At 45.3% G+C, this 22,439-nt stretch overlaps 1 protein-coding gene across 2 annotated transcripts in view; it reads right to left on the bottom strand.

The window, feature by feature from the left end:
* Window positions 1-226: 226 nt before the first annotated feature.
* The window catches only part of RSF1 (remodeling and spacing factor 1), a 52,115-nt gene continuing 29,902 nt past the window's right edge, over window positions 227-22,439 (bottom strand). The window contains exons 11-16 of one of the 2 annotated variants that reach the window (XM_083609567.1): window positions 22,015-22,124; window positions 18,610-18,677; window positions 17,840-18,047; window positions 16,074-16,303; window positions 12,031-12,222; window positions 227-11,105 (exon numbers count right to left, since the gene is read on the bottom strand). In XM_083609567.1, the coding sequence (XP_083465693.1) occupies window positions 10,540-11,105; window positions 12,031-12,222; window positions 16,074-16,303; window positions 17,840-18,047; window positions 18,610-18,677; window positions 22,015-22,124 (1,374 nt within the window). In that variant the 3' untranslated portion in view covers window positions 227-10,539. Of the gene's footprint in view, window positions 11,106-12,030; window positions 12,223-14,133; window positions 15,927-16,073; window positions 16,304-17,839; window positions 18,048-18,609; window positions 18,678-22,014; window positions 22,125-22,439 lie in introns of those variants that run through there. The other variant, XM_083609568.1, reaches the window with a different exon arrangement.

Below are 22,439 nucleotides of genomic sequence, written 5' to 3'. Positions count from 1 at the left end.
CCCCTCACCTGGATCTCTCCACATTTTAGTTCTTACCAACACATTACATTCTTTACATTTTCCTTTTTCGACGTCTTTCTGTTGATCTCTGTTCAGCTCTTTTGATTTTGATTTTCAAAAGCCATTGATCAATCTGTCCGTCCGGAGTAAAATTACTGATTTAACGGTTATTCTCGTGGTACCTGCCATCTTCCACGATGCCATGACACTTTCTCTGTACATCAACTTATTTAAATGTTTTTTTTTATTATGACAATTTACATGTCATATTTATATGAAAGAAATGACAGTAGATATTATAAACAAAACAAAAACATTATGAAAGAAAAAAAAAGTTACACAATTAGGCCTCCGAGCTAGAAAAAGGCTGCAGGCCCGGCTTATACACAAAGAGCTCTGACCAGACCGTAGTGAGACGACATTGAACATTTCAATAACAAAAATATTGGCACCAGCCGTAACATTTTTTTTTAAACTTCATTTACAAGGAATACAGTATTTAAACAGTCATGTACTGCAAAGCTAAAAACACCAGCTGTTAGTCAACTGCAGTTAACCACTTTTGAGCGTTGAGGGCACGGGGGGACTCTCCATTTCAAGTTAAGTTTTCCATGCAAGTGAGTTTACTGGGGTTTTTTTTTGGGGGGGGGGGAGTTGGAAACGGAAAGAGAGAAAGCAACCCAGGATTTATGTACAACAATGAAGACACTTCCAGTTTTTTCCCCAAGGTATTCACTTCCCCCTCTAAATGGCCACTTCAAATGCAACATTCTTTAAAGGAACAAAAAGCATGGAAATGATCTTCGCAAGGGAAAATACATGTGCACCATCACTTCTCAAGCGCAATGCAGATTCTGCCAATAATGCACTGGGCTGGAAAATGTGCTTCCTGATCTGTCTTCTCAGACCAAACAAAGAGGCGTCAACTTCTGCAGCAACTATGCTGGCTTTGTCATGAAACAGCCTTAAAATGCACAGGCCACACATAAAAACCCCGGTGTCCTTTCAAAATGCAAGCAATTCATGATTTTTCTTTTTTACTAAACACCGTGTACAATAATTTGTTTTAGCAGAGACTGGCCAAAGCAGGTCCCCCCCCCCCCCCCAGATTTACCAATATTACTTTTATAGTGAATGGGGTATGGGAAGGAAAAAGGTGAAAGGTGAAAAAATTCTGGTCATGCAGTAGTGCTAGAGTTGCTCTCTGCTCCCAAAGGTTGCTGTCTCCATTGCTCAGCTTCAGTGCAGCTCTGCTAAATTAAGGGAGACATCAGAGAAGAGCCTTGGCAGACTGCATTTAACCCAAGATGTAAGCATTTGGGCAGGCTGGGTGCAAAGAAGAAAGAGGCTCCGATTCAATGGCGAAGGTCAAGATTGAGAAAGCTCCAATTAAAAAAATAGAATGAAACGGCCCTGCGCTAGAAAATTACTTTGCCAGGCTGATCAGTGCACACATGGCTCCAAGCCAGACCTGTGAGCTGCACCACCACGCAAACCTTGTAACATCTGCAGAAGCTGAATCGGTACAGGTCCTTAAGAGAAGGGACTGCATAAATTGAACCTCCTCCACTGTACAAAGGCGCACACTCCTTTCCCCACAAGGAAAAGGTGCAGGCATGGGAAGTATGAGACGCCATCCCCTGGGGTACAGACAGAGCACAAATAATATAGAGTAGTTTGCAAGACTTGTCTGAAAAACGTCACCTAGTTTTTAATTTTATTTTCCCCCCAAAAATAAAGAGTATTGAAACAACAGTTCACTAGCGCAATAATGGGAAACCGGTGGCCCTGCAGAGACAACTAGACTACAGCTCCCATAATCCTTGACCACTGGCCATGCTGGCTGAAAAACAAGATGGGAATTTGTGTCCAACGAGATATTCTCCACCCCTGGTCTAGCAGATATTTGCACAAGTTCTACTGAACCGTATACAAGACAATGAGCAGAAGCCGAAAGCTATGCCACCAACCAGCCACCTTTCGCCTGACGTGGCTTTTCCTCGTGGAACAAAGAGGCAAATTTCTGTAGAGAAGAGCTAAGAAACTGGCCGACGGCTCGCTGCCCACCCCCTGAAACGAAAGTCATATCTATGCAAGGGAAAGATGCAAAGCTTTAATTCGTGTTGCATTACATGCCGGGCAAGATTTGCAAAGTTTGTGTACAGTAGCAAAAGGGGAAACAAAAAAAGGCAAAGCATTTCTATGGGGGCTTGGCTTTGCTATCATGTCAAAACTTTAGTCCTGGTTAGGAAGAGAAGTATCTGCCTCTCACTGTTACACAACAAGCCAACAGCTTAGGCTTACTGTTCCCTGTCTAAGGGAGAAATTTCACTCCCTTAGAACAGATTGGTGGTGAAGTTAGTCTGCCAAAGTGTGCCAAAGTGAGGCACCACCAATGCTGCCTCACTGCCCTTTCGGCCAGAATATGTACCCAAAAATCTTGCTTGGGGGGGGGGGTGATCCACAAAAATGCATGCAATTGTCTTATGGTAACAGAGAATGAAATGTTAAGCTACAGATGGGGACACTGCCATTTGAGAACTAAAAATCAGCCTGCAAGATGCATCCCTTCCTCTCCTCCATGAAACTTGACAACGCAGGAAGCGTGATAAAGTACACGCAAACACGTACAGGCAGGCAGGCAGAACCCAGCTCACAGTATATACCTGAATTCACCATGAAAGCCATGCACCTGCTATTCTGTGCGGGATATCCTTGTAGGTGCGTGTTACCTTTGTTCCTAGCTTGATCTCTCTGGGGAATTTTGCATTGAATCACCACTGCTGAAGTCCCTGGACAAAACAGCACAGGCTCCCCTACCCTGACTGGGCACTGACTGTCAACTGACTTAAATGAAATGTGTCACTAGTTGATTAAATTGGGCTGGGTGAGGAGAGGAGAGAAGGAGAGGGAGACTGCGCACAGGAGGAGTGCAGGATCACGAAACGATGTAAGGGTTATGGACTGACCAAATAATATTTCAGCAGATCTTGACTGCCAAGATAGAACGTAATTCCAGACAAGATGATTTCATTTTTGTAAAAAGTGAACTTAAATTCTAGGAAGAATGGGAACATTGGGCAAGGGCACAAATCTGGGCAACACCTACACAAGCATGGGGAAATATTTCTCTAGCTGTAACTATAGAAGGGGTATGAAAATTAACTCCTGCTCACAATGCTGGGCAGTGCGGGTGGGAGAGAGAGATAGACACTTAATTTGACTGTTTCTGTTCTGACTGCATCAACAACAGGCACAAATATACAGTATACAAGACAACAAGTTTCTGGCTAGGAAATGCAGGTTTGCTGTTTAATATAGGGCAATGGTAGTGTTGCTAAAGGTCCCCTCGCCACAGCACATGAACAAAACCCGTTATCCCAACAGCAGTTGTTCAAAAGAGAGAAATTTCCATCTAACAAGGAAGAAAACCCACCTAGAATCCCCCCAGAATTGCTAGCTTGGATTTCGCAAATCAAGGAACTGCTAAGATCTTCTCTTGTTGTACCGCTTTAATTAGGCCTTTTAATCTTTCACATACACACGGCATTGCAGAAATCCCAATCTTCAGCTGCTCTGCTTCACACCACCCAAAGCCCTGTTTCAATTGTATGCAATTTATGAAACATTCCAAACAGTACTATTTTAAGTTTAGACTAAAGGCAGCTGTTTACTGGCTATTTTGTTTGGAAGGCTGACATAATCAAGCCAAGCGAAAGTTCAATGTGATAGTTACATCCGTCCTGAACACACTCCTGTTGAAATCGAAAGAGGATAGAGTACGCCATTTATGCTGGATAGGTCCCAAAGTTTTAAGGTGGGAGAAGAAAGAAAGAAAGAAAGAAAGAAAGAAAGAAAGAAAGAAAGAAAGAAAGAAAGATTATTACTCCTATAGAGGCAGACATTCTCCCACCACGCAATAACAAATTAGTTTATTAAAGGCATCCAATTGTCAGGACGCCTTTAACACATTGAGGACTGGTGGCGGGGAGACTCAGATCCTTTAAAAGGTTTTTTAACCGACCGTGTGGATTTGGAAGAAGTCAAGAGATGTTCTGAAATTATGCAGAATTAAACTGGCAGAATTCTGGACTGCACCACTTCAGACTGCATGCGATGGGTAAGAGTTCTGAATGTTCCTTCATCCTAAAAACAAAAGGAAAACACCATGCAGGGATGCACATTTACTCTGCAGAGGGTTCTTGTTATGTAGGAAAACCTTTAAAAACCATCTCGCTTGCATGCCGTCTCTCAAGTGGTACAAGTCCCGGTTTCTGTCACCTCCTTCTGCATCACTTTAGGGACGGACCCAAGCCACAAGTCCTTTGGGTAGCTTCCTTCAATGCACATGTTTAAAGGTGACTGATTAAACTCTGCTTGCTTCATAGTAGCAGAGCTATACCCCAGACATGATTTTTAAAAGGGGGGGGGGAATCAAAACATCCATTTCTAGGTTTTTCCAAGAAACCATGGCTAAGCATTGAAACCTCACTGACACCTGAACACGTATTCAGTCAAATGTGCCCACACACAGATATTAAAACTGTGACACTCACAGGCGTGCAAGAATTTAAAAGACACACATATAGTACCTGAAAATCACACACACTGCAGATTTCTGACGTTCAGTTTAACAATACGGTTTGCAGGGCAACACTTTATGCAGGGTAGCGACATGACATGCCTATTGTTTGGTAACATTCATATTTTTAGCTGGGAGGCAGGGAAAAGCCCTTTAATATCTGGATCAGTGACTTCTGTTTAATCGGGGCTGTGTGTCTGCTGCCCTTTCTCTGTGTGTGTGTGGACATCTGTATGGGTATATATATCTATATAAGCACACACACACACACACACACCCAAGCATAGAGTCACCCCATTTTAAAGTCTCCCAAGCCAAAAACCTGCACACCATGTATTTGAATGCACAGTACCCAGGGCCTTGCAACAAGTCTGCCACCATCACAAGGCTAGAATATTATTTCTGCCAGGCATCCCCAATCAAATCCCAGTCAATGGATGTAGCAGCATTCAATGGGCCAGCATTCAACGGGCAGCGATTCAACGCTGAGACACACACACCAAATTCCCTGGCCTTTGCAAACCTCTGCTTCCACCTTCCGCTGCCTTGCTTACGTTTGCAAAACAAAACGTATTTATGGTTCCATGATTACAAGTGGGAATGTCTCCATCATTTACATTGTGCATTAGAGCAAACAGGACTTGGGATACTGGTTCAGCAAGCAATGATCTGGGGGCAACAGGTTTAAGGGGCTGGAACTGGGGCTCCCTACTATTCTCTTTTCGCCGCCCCCCCCAGTACTTATGTACCACAGGTTCAGTCTATTCAAGGAGAAGGGATAAAACTGGGATGGAAACTGCGAGTGCAGAATAGAGAGAGCTTGTGGTGCTGGACATCCCCCTGCACGTCTCCACGGAGGAAGTGAGATTGCACGCTAATTTGAGAGGGAGGTACGTCCACCCAAACGTAAAAACGAGCCCACAAACGGCCGGACGAAAAGGCAAACCTTAAAGGGAGACCATCAAAATCTGCTCAACAAGCTACAGAACTTAATGCATCAGTTGTGAGGTGTGGCATAATGATAAACTCTGAAGAGCTTTCCAAACATTTTGAATCCTCTGGTCTCTTCCCAAAGGGAAGCATAAATTTAGGAGTTTAAAAAGGGTTTCAATCAATACACTGGGAGAAAGTTCCCATTCTTGCTTTGCAGGTCCCAATGAAAAGGTAAATGAAACAGATCTTAAATTGATAACGATTATCTGTCAATAAGTTATTCTGCAATCCTATGCACACTGATTTGTGATTAAGTCCCACTTTAACTCAGTGCAACTCACTTCCAAGAAAACAGGCACACGTACAGGATATGTGCATCCCTGTCAATTTGAAGTGAATTTATTTGTGAGGAAATATTTCTGATCTTCAGTTTGGGTGGGGGACGACACTATAGGACTGCCTTTTCCAAATTCAACTAGAATGAAACACTTCCTAAAGAATTAGCAAAACATACGAAGGGTGTTTCACGTATAACATTACTGTTAACACACACATTTGTGCTTAGTGAATAGCGTTAATGCAACACAGTAACACAAAATATCTCCTAAACAAAGTAGCAGGACTTGCCTTTCAAATTACTGGCCTTCCAGTGAACATTGTTACTTGAATGATTAATTCTTTAAAAAAAATAATGAACCAGACTTTGGACAAATATGCCTTTGAGATCTTATTTCAGCTTTTCACACTAAGTTGGAGAGATAAATTGGATAACCGTTTGTCCACCAATGGCAGTCCAAGAACTTAGCAGAGATAAAATTACAAAAAGCATAACAAGGTGACCTTCCTAGCATCTTAGGGAACGCAAACCTGCAGCGATGAACCATTTGCCAGCCACATTAGTCACTATAAAAATGTTTACCTTTGTTGGTGTGGAAGTCAAATGAGTATTTTACTGTACCCTCTCTGCTACACAAAGCTGTGTGGGGCTTGCTCTCCGGCCCTCTTACTAAAAACTCACGATGCTGCAGAACCCGCCTTGAGAAGAAGCAGCCCTTTTCACCAGTTTCTCGTTGGCTTCCTCTCTTCAAATTCTGCGCCTTTCTACGGTTCAATCTATGTCCATGGGGCGTCATTCATTCTCAATTCACTGCTTGCCTCAAGAGGGCTGCTCAAGTCTTCCAACAGCGCAGCTGCGTGGAAAGAGAGAGGCCGCCTTCTACTCAAAAGCCATGAGTACGTTCTGACAACCAGACGAGGCCAGGCGACAGAAAAGACTATGGATGGCATTCAACCAGCAGACCTATCGAAACTGATGAGCCCAAGTTAGTCATGTTCACTCATTTCAACGGGTCTACTCCAAGTAAAACTCAACTGACTACCATCCTATGACTCCAGCCGAGAGCTGTTCCCTAAAACGAGACAGATGGGGAGGGGAGTTGTCACTTTGCTTTTGGCAAGCATCTGAAAAATAGAAACAGAAGAGGGAACAAGTCTATGCTCTGATTGGCTCAAAGAAGACCAAGTCTACTTGGTCCTGATTTTCACTGGAGGGCATCAGACACAAGTCAATGCGATCACCAAGATTAGCTCTAGCACTAGAATAACTTCCTAAATTAATAGCCAACAAGCAGAAGTCCTTTTCAAGAGACTCTACCAGAATTTATTTGTGCATGAGGCATCAAATGTGCCTTATACAACACAAACAGTACATATCCAACACTCTCCTTTCTTCCAGGGCAATTCTACTGTCCTACTTGCAAGCCTTCTGCATTTCTAGTTTGCCTTTCTAGTTTGATACCTCCAACTATTGCCAACATCAGAAGCACTAACACTGCAAACTTAAATCAATAACCAATGCTCTTGTTTCCAGGGGTTCCTGGTGGAGTTCTGAACAATTCTCTCAAACACAAATCCTGAAGTCCATTCGGCAAAGCCACCACAAGCCAAGCTTTCAACTAGTTCACTTGGTCCTATTTGACTGCTAGGAACAGAGTTGCCTCTATCCCACAAATGTCCACTACTCGTTACTGGCCAAGCACTTAATACCCACCAGGGCTGGAGAGGTGATGGTGCCAAGCACCCAAATGATGTCTCTGGCTTGGTTAGACAAGAACTAGAGAACCACAGTGCAAGTATAAGATGAAGGAGCTCCTTGAGGAGGCTTCTGTTTTCAAGAAGTTGAAGGTACACACACGGCACTCTTAAAGGTCAGTGAAAATTGCAAGGTAGGAAGGATAGCAGACGTCCTTTTCTGAGAAAAGACACATGTGCAATTGGGAATGGGTAGGCCAGGGCTTCATCCTGCCCCCACAGACTTCTGATATGGCCCCGGGGTCAAGTACCCTTGCGCACCTCAGAAGTTTTATCCTGCAAAAAAAGGGGATCCAATATTCTCTTTCCCACTCCCCAGTGTGAACAGTTACAAATGCTCTCCCAGAGATGTCTCCTTACATAATGTCCTCACTCCTAATAGCAAGGCAAACGTCAGGCAATTGGGAGTGAGGAGAGGAGATCTCACATAGCCAGTTCACACTAGTGAAAAAGGAGGTTCAAGCTACCCTCTGCCTGTATCTTGAGTCATGTGTGAGCCAGTCAACGGGCAGTTAAATGCTGGTGATCCTTCCAGCCTCACCCAGAGTTCCAAGATATGGCATCTAAAAATTTAATCGCCAACCAGAACTGCGAATGTACATTTTGCTTTTTCTGAGCGCAGGTGCAGACTATTTGCTTGCTTCTTGGGAAAGAGAAGACGTTTTCAAGGTCCTGCATCTTCTAAAATTATTTTAAAAAATAATGATACATGAAATTGCATTAGCTGAGGAATTTTAACGACCGTGGGCTGCTCTGCTGCAAACCCAGAGAGCGAAAAGTTGCTGTGCTCAAGCAGAAGGAAACAACAACGGACCAGTTTAAAGAACGATTTCAGCATTTGTGCGGCTTTTTAACTTTATTCTCTTATTCAAATAGATGGCTGCTAACAAAGTAATGCGATACAACCTGGGAGTCTTTGCTTTGTTAACTACATAAAACACCGCTTGGGGAAGCTAGTATTTTTCTTTTAAGGTCCGAGGGCTCTAGAATTCTAAAGGTGGAAGATACACATTGCTAGAATATAGTTGGTGGAGTGGCTATCATGTACAGAGAGCGGATATCGGGAGCAGGGGGAGGGGAGAGAAAAGAGGGAACCAAAGATGAATTAAAGGCCATAAAAAAATAATAATTGGGGAAGCCAAGGTTTTCGTGCGAGGTATTTTATACAGGCCTAATGCCACGGTTAAAATCACAATGGAACAGACAAACAAACAACACGGAAGTGCTCAGCTACAGACGAACGCCTAAAATAAAAATTCAAGACAGGCAAGGGAAGGAGAGCTGTCAACTCAATGCCCACAGCAAGACTGGTGCAGCCATTGCCAGCAATGGACCCAGCACCAGAATAAAGTACAAAACCCTGTTTTGAGGGGGAGGAGGAAAAGAAAACCAGAGTAAAATGGCCGTTTTGGATTTCAAAGCTTTGCAGAGTATTCTTCCAACCACCTGTGTGAAAAATCGTGTAGAAAGAAAAAGAAACACAAGACAAGAGAACGTAACAGAGCCTGAAACACACCTGAAAGAATGAAGTGGCAAACACCAGGGCCAGTCGTATTCTTGTTTGACTGGCTATAAAATGGGCAGAGAAACCTTTTCTTGAAGTAGAGAGCAGGCACTCACACCCAGAGTGATGTTGCCCAAGTTCCAACAGCAGGAGTTTCTTGCAGGGAAGGGGGGGTCATGCATTTCCCCCAGAAATGTCCTGCTTTAGAAATCAGTTGGTCATGCGGCAACTATTAAAATGCATATTAAAAACACAAAGGAGCCTATAGGCCAGTTAACTACTGTCAAAATCTGCTAGAACATCCAGACTGATAAGTAAAATTAATCTTACACACAGACACACACACACACACACACACACACACACACACACAGCCTCCCAGAAGGAAAACTGCTTCATTTGCGTACTTCAATTTGAAGTAGATACTAAGAGCACAGAAAGGGTTTTTAAAAGCGGCCAGTCATCTCTTTACAGGAGCCCTGTCATCTCCTCCCAAGAGGTTATCCTACGCGGAGACCATCGGGCAGATTTAACGCATTAAAAAGAAGAGCCTCGTTATCAACTCACTGCTAGCATGGCTCCAAATTGTCAAAAGCTCATTATATAGCTTTACACTTTTTACTGTACAAAACACTTTAAAAAGTTAAATTATGATGGGTTGGGGAAGCTTTGAATCAAATGATTTTATGTGAGAGCTTTTTCTTCCTCGACCTCTCTCTCTCTCTAACCAAGGTTGTTTTTCAGGAAAGTGATTTACTAAAAGGAACTATGGCAAGTTAACCCACAAGTCACAAAATGCAACAGTAAAGATTTCGCGCCCCCCTCCCCCTTAAAACTGCATGTTAAATTGTAATCTAAGTTGTGAACATTTAAATAGAATATATATCTCCTATGAAAAAGTTTGAGTACAAGTGCTTCTGTACCCCCGGCTCCCCCCCCCCCAGCTTCCCTCCCCCCTCCATCCCACCACAGTTCAGATTTTGGGCCCTGACCAACTTGGAATGCTTTCTTTCAGCCTCCCTGCCCACCCCAATTTGTGTGCACTCAGTAAATATAAAGTCAAAAATATACAAATCTCTCATTTACTACAAGGTCTGCATGTGGATGAAGTTAACCTGGACTGCGGGAGTGGGGGAAAGGTGGAGGAGGCAGCAAATCAGAATAGGGAAATTATAGTAATTATCATTTCCACCACAAAAAAAGGGGGAGAGAGAGTTCCGAGAAAACGACGACTGGTCAATTCACCGGGGGTTGAAGGGGGTGGGATGGGGAGAGAAAAAATAACCCCGAACTGCAGGACTGGTGAAATTTTTGACTGCTAAAAAGTGATACTGTAGTGGAGAGTTTTCTAGGAAAAATAAAACACCTTTTAATAACTGGCCCACTGGTATGAGCTACCGTGGAATAAATTAGCACAAAAATGGAAGTCTTATAACTGTTCACTGTTACAGACGTAATCAACAAGGTCAGTCACTCGCAAAAGTTCGTCCTCGTCTTCTTCTGGTCCTCCTGCCTCCTGGCCGCCACTCGTCCCGTTGGGTGCCAAGCTGGCATTGGCTGTGCTGTCCTTGGGGGCGGGAGCTTTCTCGCTGGGCTTGCCAATCAAGTTCTCGATGGTTTTCCCAGGACTCTGTCCGTTGGTGGACGGCAAGTCCACCAGGCTGTAGTCCAACGGGCTTTCGACCTTCCCGACGTTCTCAAAGTCATCCTCGTCGTCGCTTTCTATCCGGTAGGGCTTCTTGGTGACGTCTTGCGGGCCGTGGGTTGCCGAAGGCCTGGCGGCAGGAGCAGGCTTGCTTGCCTCCTCGCTGGCACTGCTGCAGTTGTCGTCATCGTCTGTCTCAATGCGATTCAGCCGCTTCCGGACGGGCCGCTCCTCCTTGTCCCCGTCCTCATCCTCCGAGTACTCGTCCGTGCTGTGGCTTCGTTTCCGAAGGGATCTCTTTGACACCTGGGTGGGTTTATCGTCTTCAGAGTTCTTAGACACGTAGCTCTCTGGAACAAGCATCAGACTTAAAGCCGTTAGCAAAATCTGAAGGCATGCAACAGCTATCATCGCTCTCCTGTGTTTACACAGAACGCTCCGCATGCAAGCTGCTTGAACCCGAAGGAAGCTGGCTTCCACCAGAAAATAAAAACTGCAACACAGAAGACTGGTGGGCACCTATCAATGGTGCAGTATAATAGTTAAACCACCCTCCATGTGTTTCCATGGCATCCATTTGATGGGGGAGCACTGGTACTTTTAACATACACCCCATGTCCCTTTCCCTTAAAACCTGCCCCCAAATCTCCCTTCTGTAGCTCTCTCCAATCTCCTTTAAAAATGAGACTCAATACATTCGTTATTTACAAAGGTGGTGTTTGGTATGAATACATAGGATCGACCATTCCATGGTTTCAGTGCTGGCTGCAGCTGATGGCTAGAGACTTTACTAGTTCTGAATCTCTGCTATACTCAGAAGTTCAAAACTCTTAAGCTCTTCCTTATTAAAGGCTTTACGCTTCTCAAGGGCCCACATCAAACACCTGGATCAATATTTTGGCTACTAAGGCCACATAAAAATACGATCCTAAGCTTGCTTGTTCAGAAGGAAGCCCTTCTGAAGAATACCTCAAGCACCGTTTCTCCCCATAGGAACCTGCCCGGACCCTGAGATCACCTTCTGAGGCCCTTCTTTCTGTGCCTCCTCCACGAGAGGTCCAGAGGGTGGCAACACAAGAACGGGGCCTTCTCTGCAGTGGCTCCCTGTCTCTGGAATGTTCTCTCCAGGGATGTTCACCTGGCGCCTTCATTATGCACCTTTAGGCACCTGGCGAAAACGTTCCTCTTCAACCTGGCCTTTGGGCTCAGCTCTCTCCCTCTCTGCGGAGGTAAAAAGCTCTACTAAATTTGTACAAGGCAACCCTTTTATTTTACCTTCGCTGTCGGAGCTGGAAAGCCTGCGCTTGTGGATCCTTCTGAGCTCTTTCCCGTATCGGAAGGTCTTCTGAGAGCCGTCGCTTTCAGAATCCTCTTTGTAGTTGACTTGCCTCTTCTGATTGCGCCGAGATCTCCTCCGCCTTGTTTCCAGGTAGTCTTCGTCGCTGTATTCTGAAGAAGCCTCTGTTTCTGTGCAAGGGAGAGAGGGTGGGGTTGAAGGAGAGAAGGAACCGTGCAAATTTAGTCTGCGAACTGCAACATCCTGTCATATTCGCAACACGTCTAGTTTTTCCAGAAAAGTTAAATGCTTCAGGACAGATCCAGCCTTCCCATTTGATTCCCATCTTAAAACGCTCTTTAAGAAACTTTCCAATAGGAACAGCAACTGGCAGGCAGGTGACTCAATTTGGCAAACGGGAGCTGCATTCCAGGATGATATTATTATTAGTAGTATTAGTATTCCCAGGGAAATTTAGTTTCTGCATCCTTCCCATGGAAGTCAGAAGGGCTTGTTGAGGGCAACCTTCTTCAAACTGACAGGTTGACATTTGGGGAGTCATGCTGGGAAACAGGGTAAAAGGTAAAGGGACCCCTGACCATTAGGTCCAGACATGGACGACTCTGGGGTTGCAGCGCTCATCTTGCTTATTGGCCGAGGGAGCCGGCGTACAGCTTCCGGGTCATGTGGCCAGCATGACTAAGCCACTTCTGGCGAACCAGAGCAGCGCACGGAAACGCCGTTTACCTTCCCGCTGGAGTGGTATCTATTTATCTACTTGCACTTCGTCCTTTTGAACTGCTAGGTTGGCAAGGAGGGGAAACAGGCTATGAATCCATATATATTATATGTTGCTTTGTCTCTAGTGGTACCCACCTAACAGGTCTCTCCTTTGCAATCTGATTTTATGACTCCAAGTGTAACACCAAAGAGAGAGGACTGAATGTCCATTTGAAACAGGTAGGGTTGCAAGAGTATTCTGGAAGGTTGGAGAACAAGCCTCGTGCTGCATCCCACCCAGAGGTTCAAGAGGTCTGAACTAAATGATCCACAAGGCATTTCCAGCCTCTTCCAGAGTGTTGCATGTTCTAGTTATCTCCTGCTTGGACTACTGCAATGCTTTGAAGGTGACCTGGAAACTGCAACTAATCCAGAATGCAGCAGCTAGACTGGTGACTGGGAGTGGCTGCTGAGACCATATAACACCGGTCCTGAAAGACCTACATTGGCTCCCAGTACATTTGTTGGTGCTGACCTTTAAAGCCCTAAACGGCCTCAGCCCAGTATACCTGAAGGAGTGTCTCCACCCCCATCGTTCAGGCCAGACACTGAGGTCCAGCTCCGAGGGCCTTCTGGCGGCTCCCTCACAATGAGGTTACAGGGAACCAGGCAGAAGGCCTTCTCAGTAGTGGTGCCTGCCCTGTGGAACGCCCTCCCATCAGATGTCAAGGAAATAAACAACTATCTGACGTTGAGAAGACATCTGAAGGCAGCCCTGTTTAGGGAAGTTTTTATGTTTTATTGTGTTTTTAATATTTTGTTGGAAGCTGCCCAGAGTGGCTTGGGAAACCTAGCCAGATGGGCGGGGTATTAAAAAAAAAATCTTGTTAAGAGGTGGTAAGTGCACGTGAGATGTGGACGGTGGAAGGGCAGGGAGCCCAACAGCAGGTGGCACCAAAGCAATGGCAGGCAGAGCCAGCTCATCCTAGTTTCCTCCCTTGTTGAGTTCTTTGAAAGCAACCAGGAGGAAGAGGAGGAAGGCGACAGCAACCGCCACTCCCTTGCAAGTAAAGTGGCATGTAGGTGGGGGCTGAGGGCAGACTGAAATTGCAGACTCTAACAAACCAGACCAAAACCCTCACTGTTCCACTAGAGCAGTCCAGTCTAGTCTGAGCAGTCCTGTTCTGATGTACACCTTTTCATGAGGTCTGTGAACAACATGCTAGATTTCTCAAAAGAATAAAGAGATATTGGGGTTGGCGGGTGGGTGTGCTGTCTTAAAGGGGCACTCGCCCCCTTGCCCTTGTGCCACCTATGGTAGCTGGTGCCAAGCACACCTTAGAAGAAAGTTATGAAATAACATGAACCTTTGGGAGTCCAGATCTGTTTATTCATTTATTGTGATTTATATTCCTCCTTTCGGTGGAATTATCTTCAAGGCTGTTTACAGCACACTGCAAATAATACACACACATACACAAAACCCAGCAGCCTCCCTTGGGCCAAGGGATATCTCAAGGCAACCAGAGCTGAAAGTTCTTTCCAGCAGGGAAGGGAGAAGTGAGCTCTCTGCTGCAGCTGCTCTTTCGCGGGCTGATGGATGGGGCCAGAAAGGTCTTCTCCTTGCCTTGCCATGTTGTCGTTCCTAGAAGGCAGGGGATGCAACCTCCAAGCGGCTCTTTGCTTCCTGGCACAGGCCAGAGCATGCTTGCCTTCACCTTAGGGCAACCAGCGGTTGGGAGTTGTTTGTTCTTTCTGGTGGCAAAGCAAATTTCCCTGCAGCTGCTCCTTCTTGGCTGATAGATGGGACTAGGCACTCTGTTGCAAAGTTCTTCTTGGGCAGCAGGGGGCGCACTCTTTCCACACTGTTCTCATTCTTGCATAAATAAAAGTGTTGAATTATGACCATCAAACTCAAGGTTTGGGGATTATAATTCAGTTTTAGTAAGTGTGGACTTGTGGTCCATATGTCTGTATTAAACTCAGATTTCCTTTTAAAACAGTTCAATTTTATTTGCTCTTTTATTTCTTAAGAGAGGCTTACCATAATTTAAATTTAGTTGCAAAGCAGTACATTTTAACTGCTACAGCAACTGGTTGTTGCTCATGCTTGTTCAGGAAAAAATATATATATATATTTAGAAATTGTAACTACAGACATTAGGTTTGTTTTATTGCTGACACAAAAACTGAATGTATATTTAATTAACATGCACCCTCCCCTTTCAGCCCCAAAGGGTTCTCTTAACAATTAAAAAGGAAGTCATCAATATTAAAATATAAAACAATGGAAGATTTTAAGCAGAGAAAGTCCTTAACAAGACACATAAACCAAGAGGCAAAACACAAAACAGGCAAAAGGCAATATCCAACTTAGCTGGATCCAACTAGCGCAAGGATTCCCACTTGCAACAATGGAATTTCTCCTCCGTCTCCTCTCCCTGCACACAGCTCCCCCTGCTGAGCGATGGGGGACAGATTTAGGGGTCGCACAAGCAAACGGGGCTGTGGGGAAGTTCCACTGCGCAGCCCAAAGCTATTGCGCAAGTGGAAGCACTTTGTTGCGATACCACACCATTTAACAACCGAAAAGCCTGGGGAGAATAGAAAGGACAGCGCTAACATGACAACAAACCCAGGGCTGTGCAAGTCTCACTGGTAAGCAAATTCCAACGACGGGGTACTGCCAAAGAGAATGCCCTCTCTCTGGCCACCAAAGACAGTGGGTGGTGGGTGGAGAAAGGCCTCTTAAGATCCAATGGTCTGGGAGCCGGTGGCTGGAGGTGCATTGGTCCCAAGCCATTTAGCGCATAGATATCAAAAGCAGCACTTTGAATTGTACTCAGAAGTGGACAAGAAGCCAGTATATTATATTCAAGATATAGCCTGGGTGCCCAATCTCAGTCCACTATCCAGCTGTGGCATTTCCGTAGCAGCCGAAGCTTCCAAACAGTTGTTGGTGGCAAAGCCATTTACATATAATGCAATCCAAAAGGAAACGCCAAATGAGGAGGTCGTCGTTGGATCGGCATTCAATTTAGATCGGAGGCGAAGCGGCTGGATGTGTGTGTGTGTCACAGGGCAAATCCAGCCCGGAGGAGTGCCGCTGGCTCTTCAGCTGCCAGCTAAGAAGAAAACGATGGCTTCCGTGGCAACGGGACCTCCTGGCAGGCCACTACAGGAGGCCAAGGTGAGGAAAGCCAGCTCATCCAGTTCTCAAGAAGGTCGACCCTCCAGGAAAACTGGTTGCTGGCCTAGTTTCCCAACACTCAGTCCTTTGAGCCAACCGCCAAGCTACGAAGAGTGAAAGAGTCCAACTTACCAGATTCACCGCTTACGTTCTCCTCAGAGTCCTCATCTTCGTCTTCGTCATCTTCAGAGTATCTTTTCTTGGCTATTTTTCTCCGTAGCCGCCTGCTTTGCCTCATCGGCCTGGAGTGGTGCCGCCTGGACCTGCGCTTCGAAAACTCCGCATCGCTGTCGTCATTCGATGGCTGATCCTCTTCGCTTTCGTCTAAGTTCTCGTCCGAGACAACGAACTCATCCTGAGATCTAAAGGGGGCGGGGGGGGGGGAGAGAGATTAGCTGGAAAGATCTTTGAAACGATGCCAAAGGAATAAAGCCCGCTCGACTTTGAGACCTGCATTTTAACTGAGAGACTGTAGACGTAAGAAAGGTTTAGCTAAGGTGGTTTTCATTGCTCCAGTGGAAAACGATTCAATCTCTCTGCTCAAATGGTTGTGCGTTCAAGCGACAGGCCCTTGAGGTCAGTTCAAAAATGCTATTTCTGATGCAGCAAGTCCTCACACAACTCTAACCTCAAAAATTCATCTGGGGCCTGGCCTGATTGAAAGTTTCTGTGCAAGAAGCTCGCACCCCACAGGCAGAGCTAACCCACCAGAAAAGCTTCTGACAGCATCCTTTAAAAGCCAGAAGTGGGGAACCTGTGGCCCTCCAGATGTTGTTGGACTACTAATCCCATCGTCCATGACCATCAGCTATGCTGGCTGGGACTGATGGAAGTCTTAACAGCATTTTGAGATGCTGTTAAGGTTCCTCACCACCTACTTTTCACAGGACCGAAACAGAACAAGCATGCATTCTAGCTCCAGGTCCCAAAAGAGAGGGCCCAGAACTACCAGATACTACAGTGCTACTGGCAGAGCTCCACTTCAGAATGCAGGTATGAGATGGCATATTTCCTACCATGCCATGTAAGAGGAACAGACTAGAGCATTTTCCTCCAACATTTTAATGTATTTTTTATCTTTTGTTAGAAGCCGCCCAGAGTAGCTGGGGAAACCCAGCCAGATGGGCGGGGTAGAAAGAAAGAAAGAAAGAAAGAAAGAAAGAAAGAAAGAAAGAAAGAAAGAATAATAACAACTACCACTACTGTACTACTACCAGGGGCATGATATACCTAACAAACGGTGTCAGCAGAAACCCTGCAAAAGGGTTTCTTGCTTGCACAATGGGGCTTTCCATTCTCTTCCCAAATTGGTTTGGTGGGTCAGGAGAACCCCTAGAAGGAGGGAATTGTTCCACTTGGCAAGCTGATATGCTTGTGCGGATGGAAGATTCATCATAGAGCGACACCCACCCTAGATTTCCAAAGGCAAAAGCAGGGCAAGCGTTCAAACCAGTGATCTTCCACCCGCAATCAGAAGCACAGGGAAGGTCGTTCCAAGTGGTAGTTGAGTATCAGTGTTTGGCAAGACTGCATCTCAAGAGTGCTTCTGGGATCCAAAGCTAAACACGTTTTACTGCCCCACACTTTCAATCTGAGGCTAGTACAGTGGTACCTCAGGTTACATACACTTCACGTTACAGACTCCGCTAACTCAGAAATAGTACCTCGGGTTAAGAACTTTGCTTCAGGATGAGAACAGAAATTGTGCAGTGGCAGGCCCCATTAGCTAAAGTGATGTTTCAGGTTAAGAATAGTTTCAGGTTAAGAACGGACCCCCGGAATGAATTAAGTACGTAACCAGAGGTACCACTGTACGTGCTTAGCTCAAACTGAAATCTGCTGAAATAAGAACGCTCAACTTGGGACAGAGCACACCCTAAATTTGGAGCAGGCCTTACCCGTCACTGATTCTGAACTCATCCTCACTTTCTTCTTCATCCAGGTTGCTGTCACTGTCCAGGTCGTTCAGTCGCCGCCGTTTCTTCCGGCGAACTGCAACAGCCCTCGGAGGTCGCTTGGTTTCCTTCCTTTCTTCCTCCAGGATGGTGGAAATATCCTTGCCACGATGCCCTGTGATGTTAGACATGTCTTTCCCTCTTCCACCACCTACAGTCGGGAGACCAGGACCACGGTGACTGTGAATCCACTTATTCACTTGCTGCTAGCATCAACCTTCCCTCCATAAAAAGCACCCAAACCAGGACTGAAAATCCCCATGTTTGCAGACAGATGAGGTGAGGGAGGATCTTGTCTTATCTCCCCTGTGGAAAAGCTGAAAGCTTAAACAAGGCTGGGGATACAAGAACAAGACATTTATTTATTTTACCTTCCCCCTCCAAGAGCATACATGGGCCCCTCCACCACCACCTTTATCCACAACAACCCTGTGAGGAAGGTCAGGCTGAGTGATAGTGAATAGCACAAGCAACAATCTACGTCCAAATAGTCTTTGGACACATCCCAGCCAGCTGAGAAGTCTGACAAGAGGGAGAAAGATTTCTGTTCTTTGTAGCAGATGTGGTTTTCATGCACTTGCAGGAAGTGGCAGGAAAGCACCCAAGTCCCTCGGTATAAATTTAGTGCTTGCTGTACCAAAAACCAGGATTGCCATCCACTACTGAAGTCATCCATATGTTCCTCCCCGTTAACATTGTCCAATAAGACACACCTCCTCCGTCAGCCTCCTTTATGTCATCCTCTATGGCTTCGTCAATGGCTTCGTCAAACTCATCAAACCTAGAGAAGACAAAACGTGCTGATTTCAGAGCGGAGCTCAATTATATTTTAAGGAATAAACTGGCAAGTTTGTAGTAACTGAAGAGTCCAAATATGTGAGGGGGAAAGGAGATCAATTTGTACGTGTCTCACTCTCTTGGAGAGGCTGCCCACCCACAGAACGGACAAACAAATCCCTAATTAAAGTTCTTAGACTTCCTTCAAACACTGAACCCTACATATTTAAGAGAGAGAGAGAGAGAGAGAGAGAGAGAGAGAGAGAGAGAGAGAGAGAGAGATACCCTGTAGTGGTCCTTCCTGAAATTCAAAATCAGGCTCCAAATGTCTGAACAGTTTATAATACACACATGCATTCTGACCTTCTTCATAGAAAGTTAAGCATAACATCAGGAATTCTTGTTTTCCTCTTAACTTTGCATGAGTTTTTGTAAGTGGTTTTATGCAAAAGTATCTGAAATGTTACTACATAGTTAAACCAAGATGTTCCCTCCTCCCTTTACCATTTGCAAAAGGAAAACCAGCTGTTACTGCTTTTCGGATGCTGCAGCAGCAATCTGCAGTCTCTAAAGCAATGCAAAAATGGGGGGGGGATTATAGTTGAGGGGGTGGAGGGAAAGATCAAGGGTCTTGCAAGTTTTATAGCTCAATCTTCTTCACTCAGAAGCAGCCAAAACCAACTAGGCAGGAGCACAAAGGCAGAAGCTGCAAAGGCAGTGCATTTCACAGTCCTGCTGTTGAGCATAATACATTTCGAGTGCAATTTCCACTGACGAGCGATGACCCGCTCAAACTGCTATGCTTGCAGAACGGCTTAATCCCCCTGGAGGACAGTCGGATAACCTAGGGCGAGGGAGGGGGGATTCTGCTGGGTCATCATCTGTCAGGGATGTGACAATTCCATCTAGGAAGCCCAGAGTACAGCCTGCCTCCTTCTTACTAACCACACGGGGTGGGGCTTTCTAGCTCAATGCGGTGTCTGGAGTTAATGACGGTCCCATGTAGCATCACAGAAACAGCCTGGGTTTGTTTTGACTTGGATTTGATGTGTGGAGAGGGAGGGGCACTGGCATACATATCACCAGTGTGATGTTTGCGTGTGCCCTTAAGATGCAATTATTAAAGCAGCCCAGCAGATTGAGAGGCACATTGCAGTATCATGCAATTGGGCCAGATTTTTATCGATTGTGGACAACAGCCACTGCAACGGTGTATACAAATGTATGAGAGGAAACCCCACGGCTCCCTTTTTAATGAAAGGCAGCCTAAGGAGCCAGTGATTCTGCGTGAAAGAGAAGCAGGGCAAGCACACTTAACCCTTTTGCCAATGACTGCTTTTTACAATCAGAGCTGCACCCACAAGCACCCTTCACCCCACCCAGGGTTCTAGATGGTGCAACTTATGAGGGTGAGCACTGTGCCTCCTCTGCTGGGAATCACGGCCCCCGGAACCTGTTTTTTAATATCATAAGATGACCCATCAGGATGCAACCAAAGGCTCATCTTGCCTTCTATCACTGTGCCTTTGAGAGCGTGCTCACTTATGGCTTATGTGTGCGGTACGGAAGCTGTACTACCCAGGACAGGATGGGGTTGTGCAGAGTTGCTAAGGCAGCAGAGAGCATTGTTGGCTGCCCACTTTCCACCTTAGAGCAGATTTATGCCACAAGGTGCCATAGGAAGGCACTGGACATAGTAAAAGATCCATCGCATCCTGGTCACTGTCTCTTCGAGCTCCTGCCGTCGGGACGGAGATACAGGACGATGAAGACAAGAACGAGCCGTCTTAAGAACAGCTTCTTCTCCAGAGCGATCTCGGCCCTGAATGGGAAGCCTGGACTTTGAAAGTCATCTAATCTTCCTTGCTGTACTATACTGTATTGTTTTAATTAGTGTTTTTATGGAGCAGTCAAGTAATTTCGTTGTCCCTGAGAGGGGGCAATGACAATAAAGATATTATTATTATTATTATTATTATTATTATTATTATTATTATTATTATTATTACTACTACTACTACTACTACTATCTAGTCCGGCATCTAGCTCATCTAGGATCTAGATGCCTATGCGGCGCCAACAAGCAGGACATGAGCCCAAAAGCACTCTCCCCACCCGTGATTCCCAGCATGCTGTCTACAACATAGGGATAGCACACAAGAGGTTTAAACTCTCTCTCAAGGCAAATCTAAAAAAATGTAGTATAAACATCCACAACTGGGAAACACTGGCCCGGGAGCGCTCCAGCTGGAGAACATCCTTTACCAAAGGTGTCACGGGCTATGAAGAAGTTCAAACTCAGAATGAAAGGGAGAAACGTGCTAAGAAGAAGGCACCTTGGCAAACCCTCAGCGTGATCAACTCCCGCCCGGAAACCAATGTCCCCACTGTGGAAGGACGTGTGGCTCCAGAATTGGCCTCCACAGTCACTTACGGACTCACTATTAAAACCATGTTTATGGAAGACAATCTTACTCAGGAACAAGTAATCGCCAAAGAAGAAGTACATAGCTATCATGACCACTGATAGCCTTGCTCTCCATGATTTTGTAGTAGAGAACTATGCCATTACTGAAGAGACAACCCTGGAGCTTTGTTCTGTGTTTTGGCATGTAATATGCAACCAGTCAATGTAAGAGGAAATTTAAATGCTGACTTGCTATGTTGCTGTTGTTGTTGACGTCATTATTATTACTATTATTATTATTTAAAAACAGTTTAATTGAACAAAATAAAATAAAAATAAAAGGTATACTATCAAAACTGGGCCTAAACCCGGTTTAGGGTCTACACAATCAGTTTCCTCCTAGAGCACCAGGATCTGGTCTGCAACTGGTCTGCCCAAGAAGGAAAGATTGGCAACTGGGTGGTTAGCTACTTAAGATTTTCAAAATCTTGAGGAGTGTTTTTACCACTGCTTCCCTCAAGCAGGCATGGACCCTTCTCACAAGGAGGCATTGGCCACTCCCTGGCCCAGTCAGCTGTCCCCTCCCTGCTCATTTTTATCAGCCAAGAGGGTCCAGGTAGTTGCCCTGACCAATCCAAGCACTTTGTCTTACTAGTTGAAACCTTACTAGTTGAAACTCATCCAACACGACAGGATTAAGACAGTGCTCTACACACCCCTTGAGAGTCATCTGCTGTAATAGCAGAGTCAAGATTCCAGTGGGTGCAAGCAATTTTGCCCTCAAAACAAATTGGCTCTAAAAAACCCTTTCCCCATTGCTCAGACAGCCCTCTCTTCCTCTTCTTCTTTTTTTTTTTTGCATGTTTCCGCTGTGAACTGGAAACACAGCTTCTTTTATTACATCCATTCAAAAAGGAGCAAAGAAGTCGCTTGCCTATAGCTGATGCACTTCCGTTGCCTAGTCGACCTCCTTTCAAGCAGCTTCGCCTTTGATTTTTTGGAATCTTTCTTCTTTTCATCGACAACTTCAGGTATTTCAGGCTCCTGGTTTAAAGGCAGACAATCATTAAGCACAGAAATAGCTGCAGCCAATCATACGAGGCTGTACAAACGCAGCATTAATTTGTCGCCTTTTCCATGAGAAACAATCTGCTGCACAAACAGCCACACAGTTCCTTTTGTTCAGGGTACCTAGGGTTGTTTCCAACTAAGTTCTACTCTGAGAGGATTCATAAACACATGTCAGCCATGTTCATTAACTTCAGTGAGTCAACTCAGAATAACACCAGCATTGGCTACAACCCGTAGCAATTATTAAACCATGCATACCTCCGAAGTTTTCAAATGACAGGATGGGAT

The sequence above is a fragment of the Podarcis filfolensis genome (assembly GCF_964270895.1).
Source record: "Podarcis filfolensis genome assembly, chromosome: 4".
NCBI lineage: Eukaryota > Metazoa > Chordata > Lepidosauria > Squamata > Lacertidae > Podarcis > Podarcis filfolensis.
The sequence above is the reverse complement of the archived record's forward strand: the minus strand, read 5'-3'. Positions and strand labels throughout refer to the sequence as shown.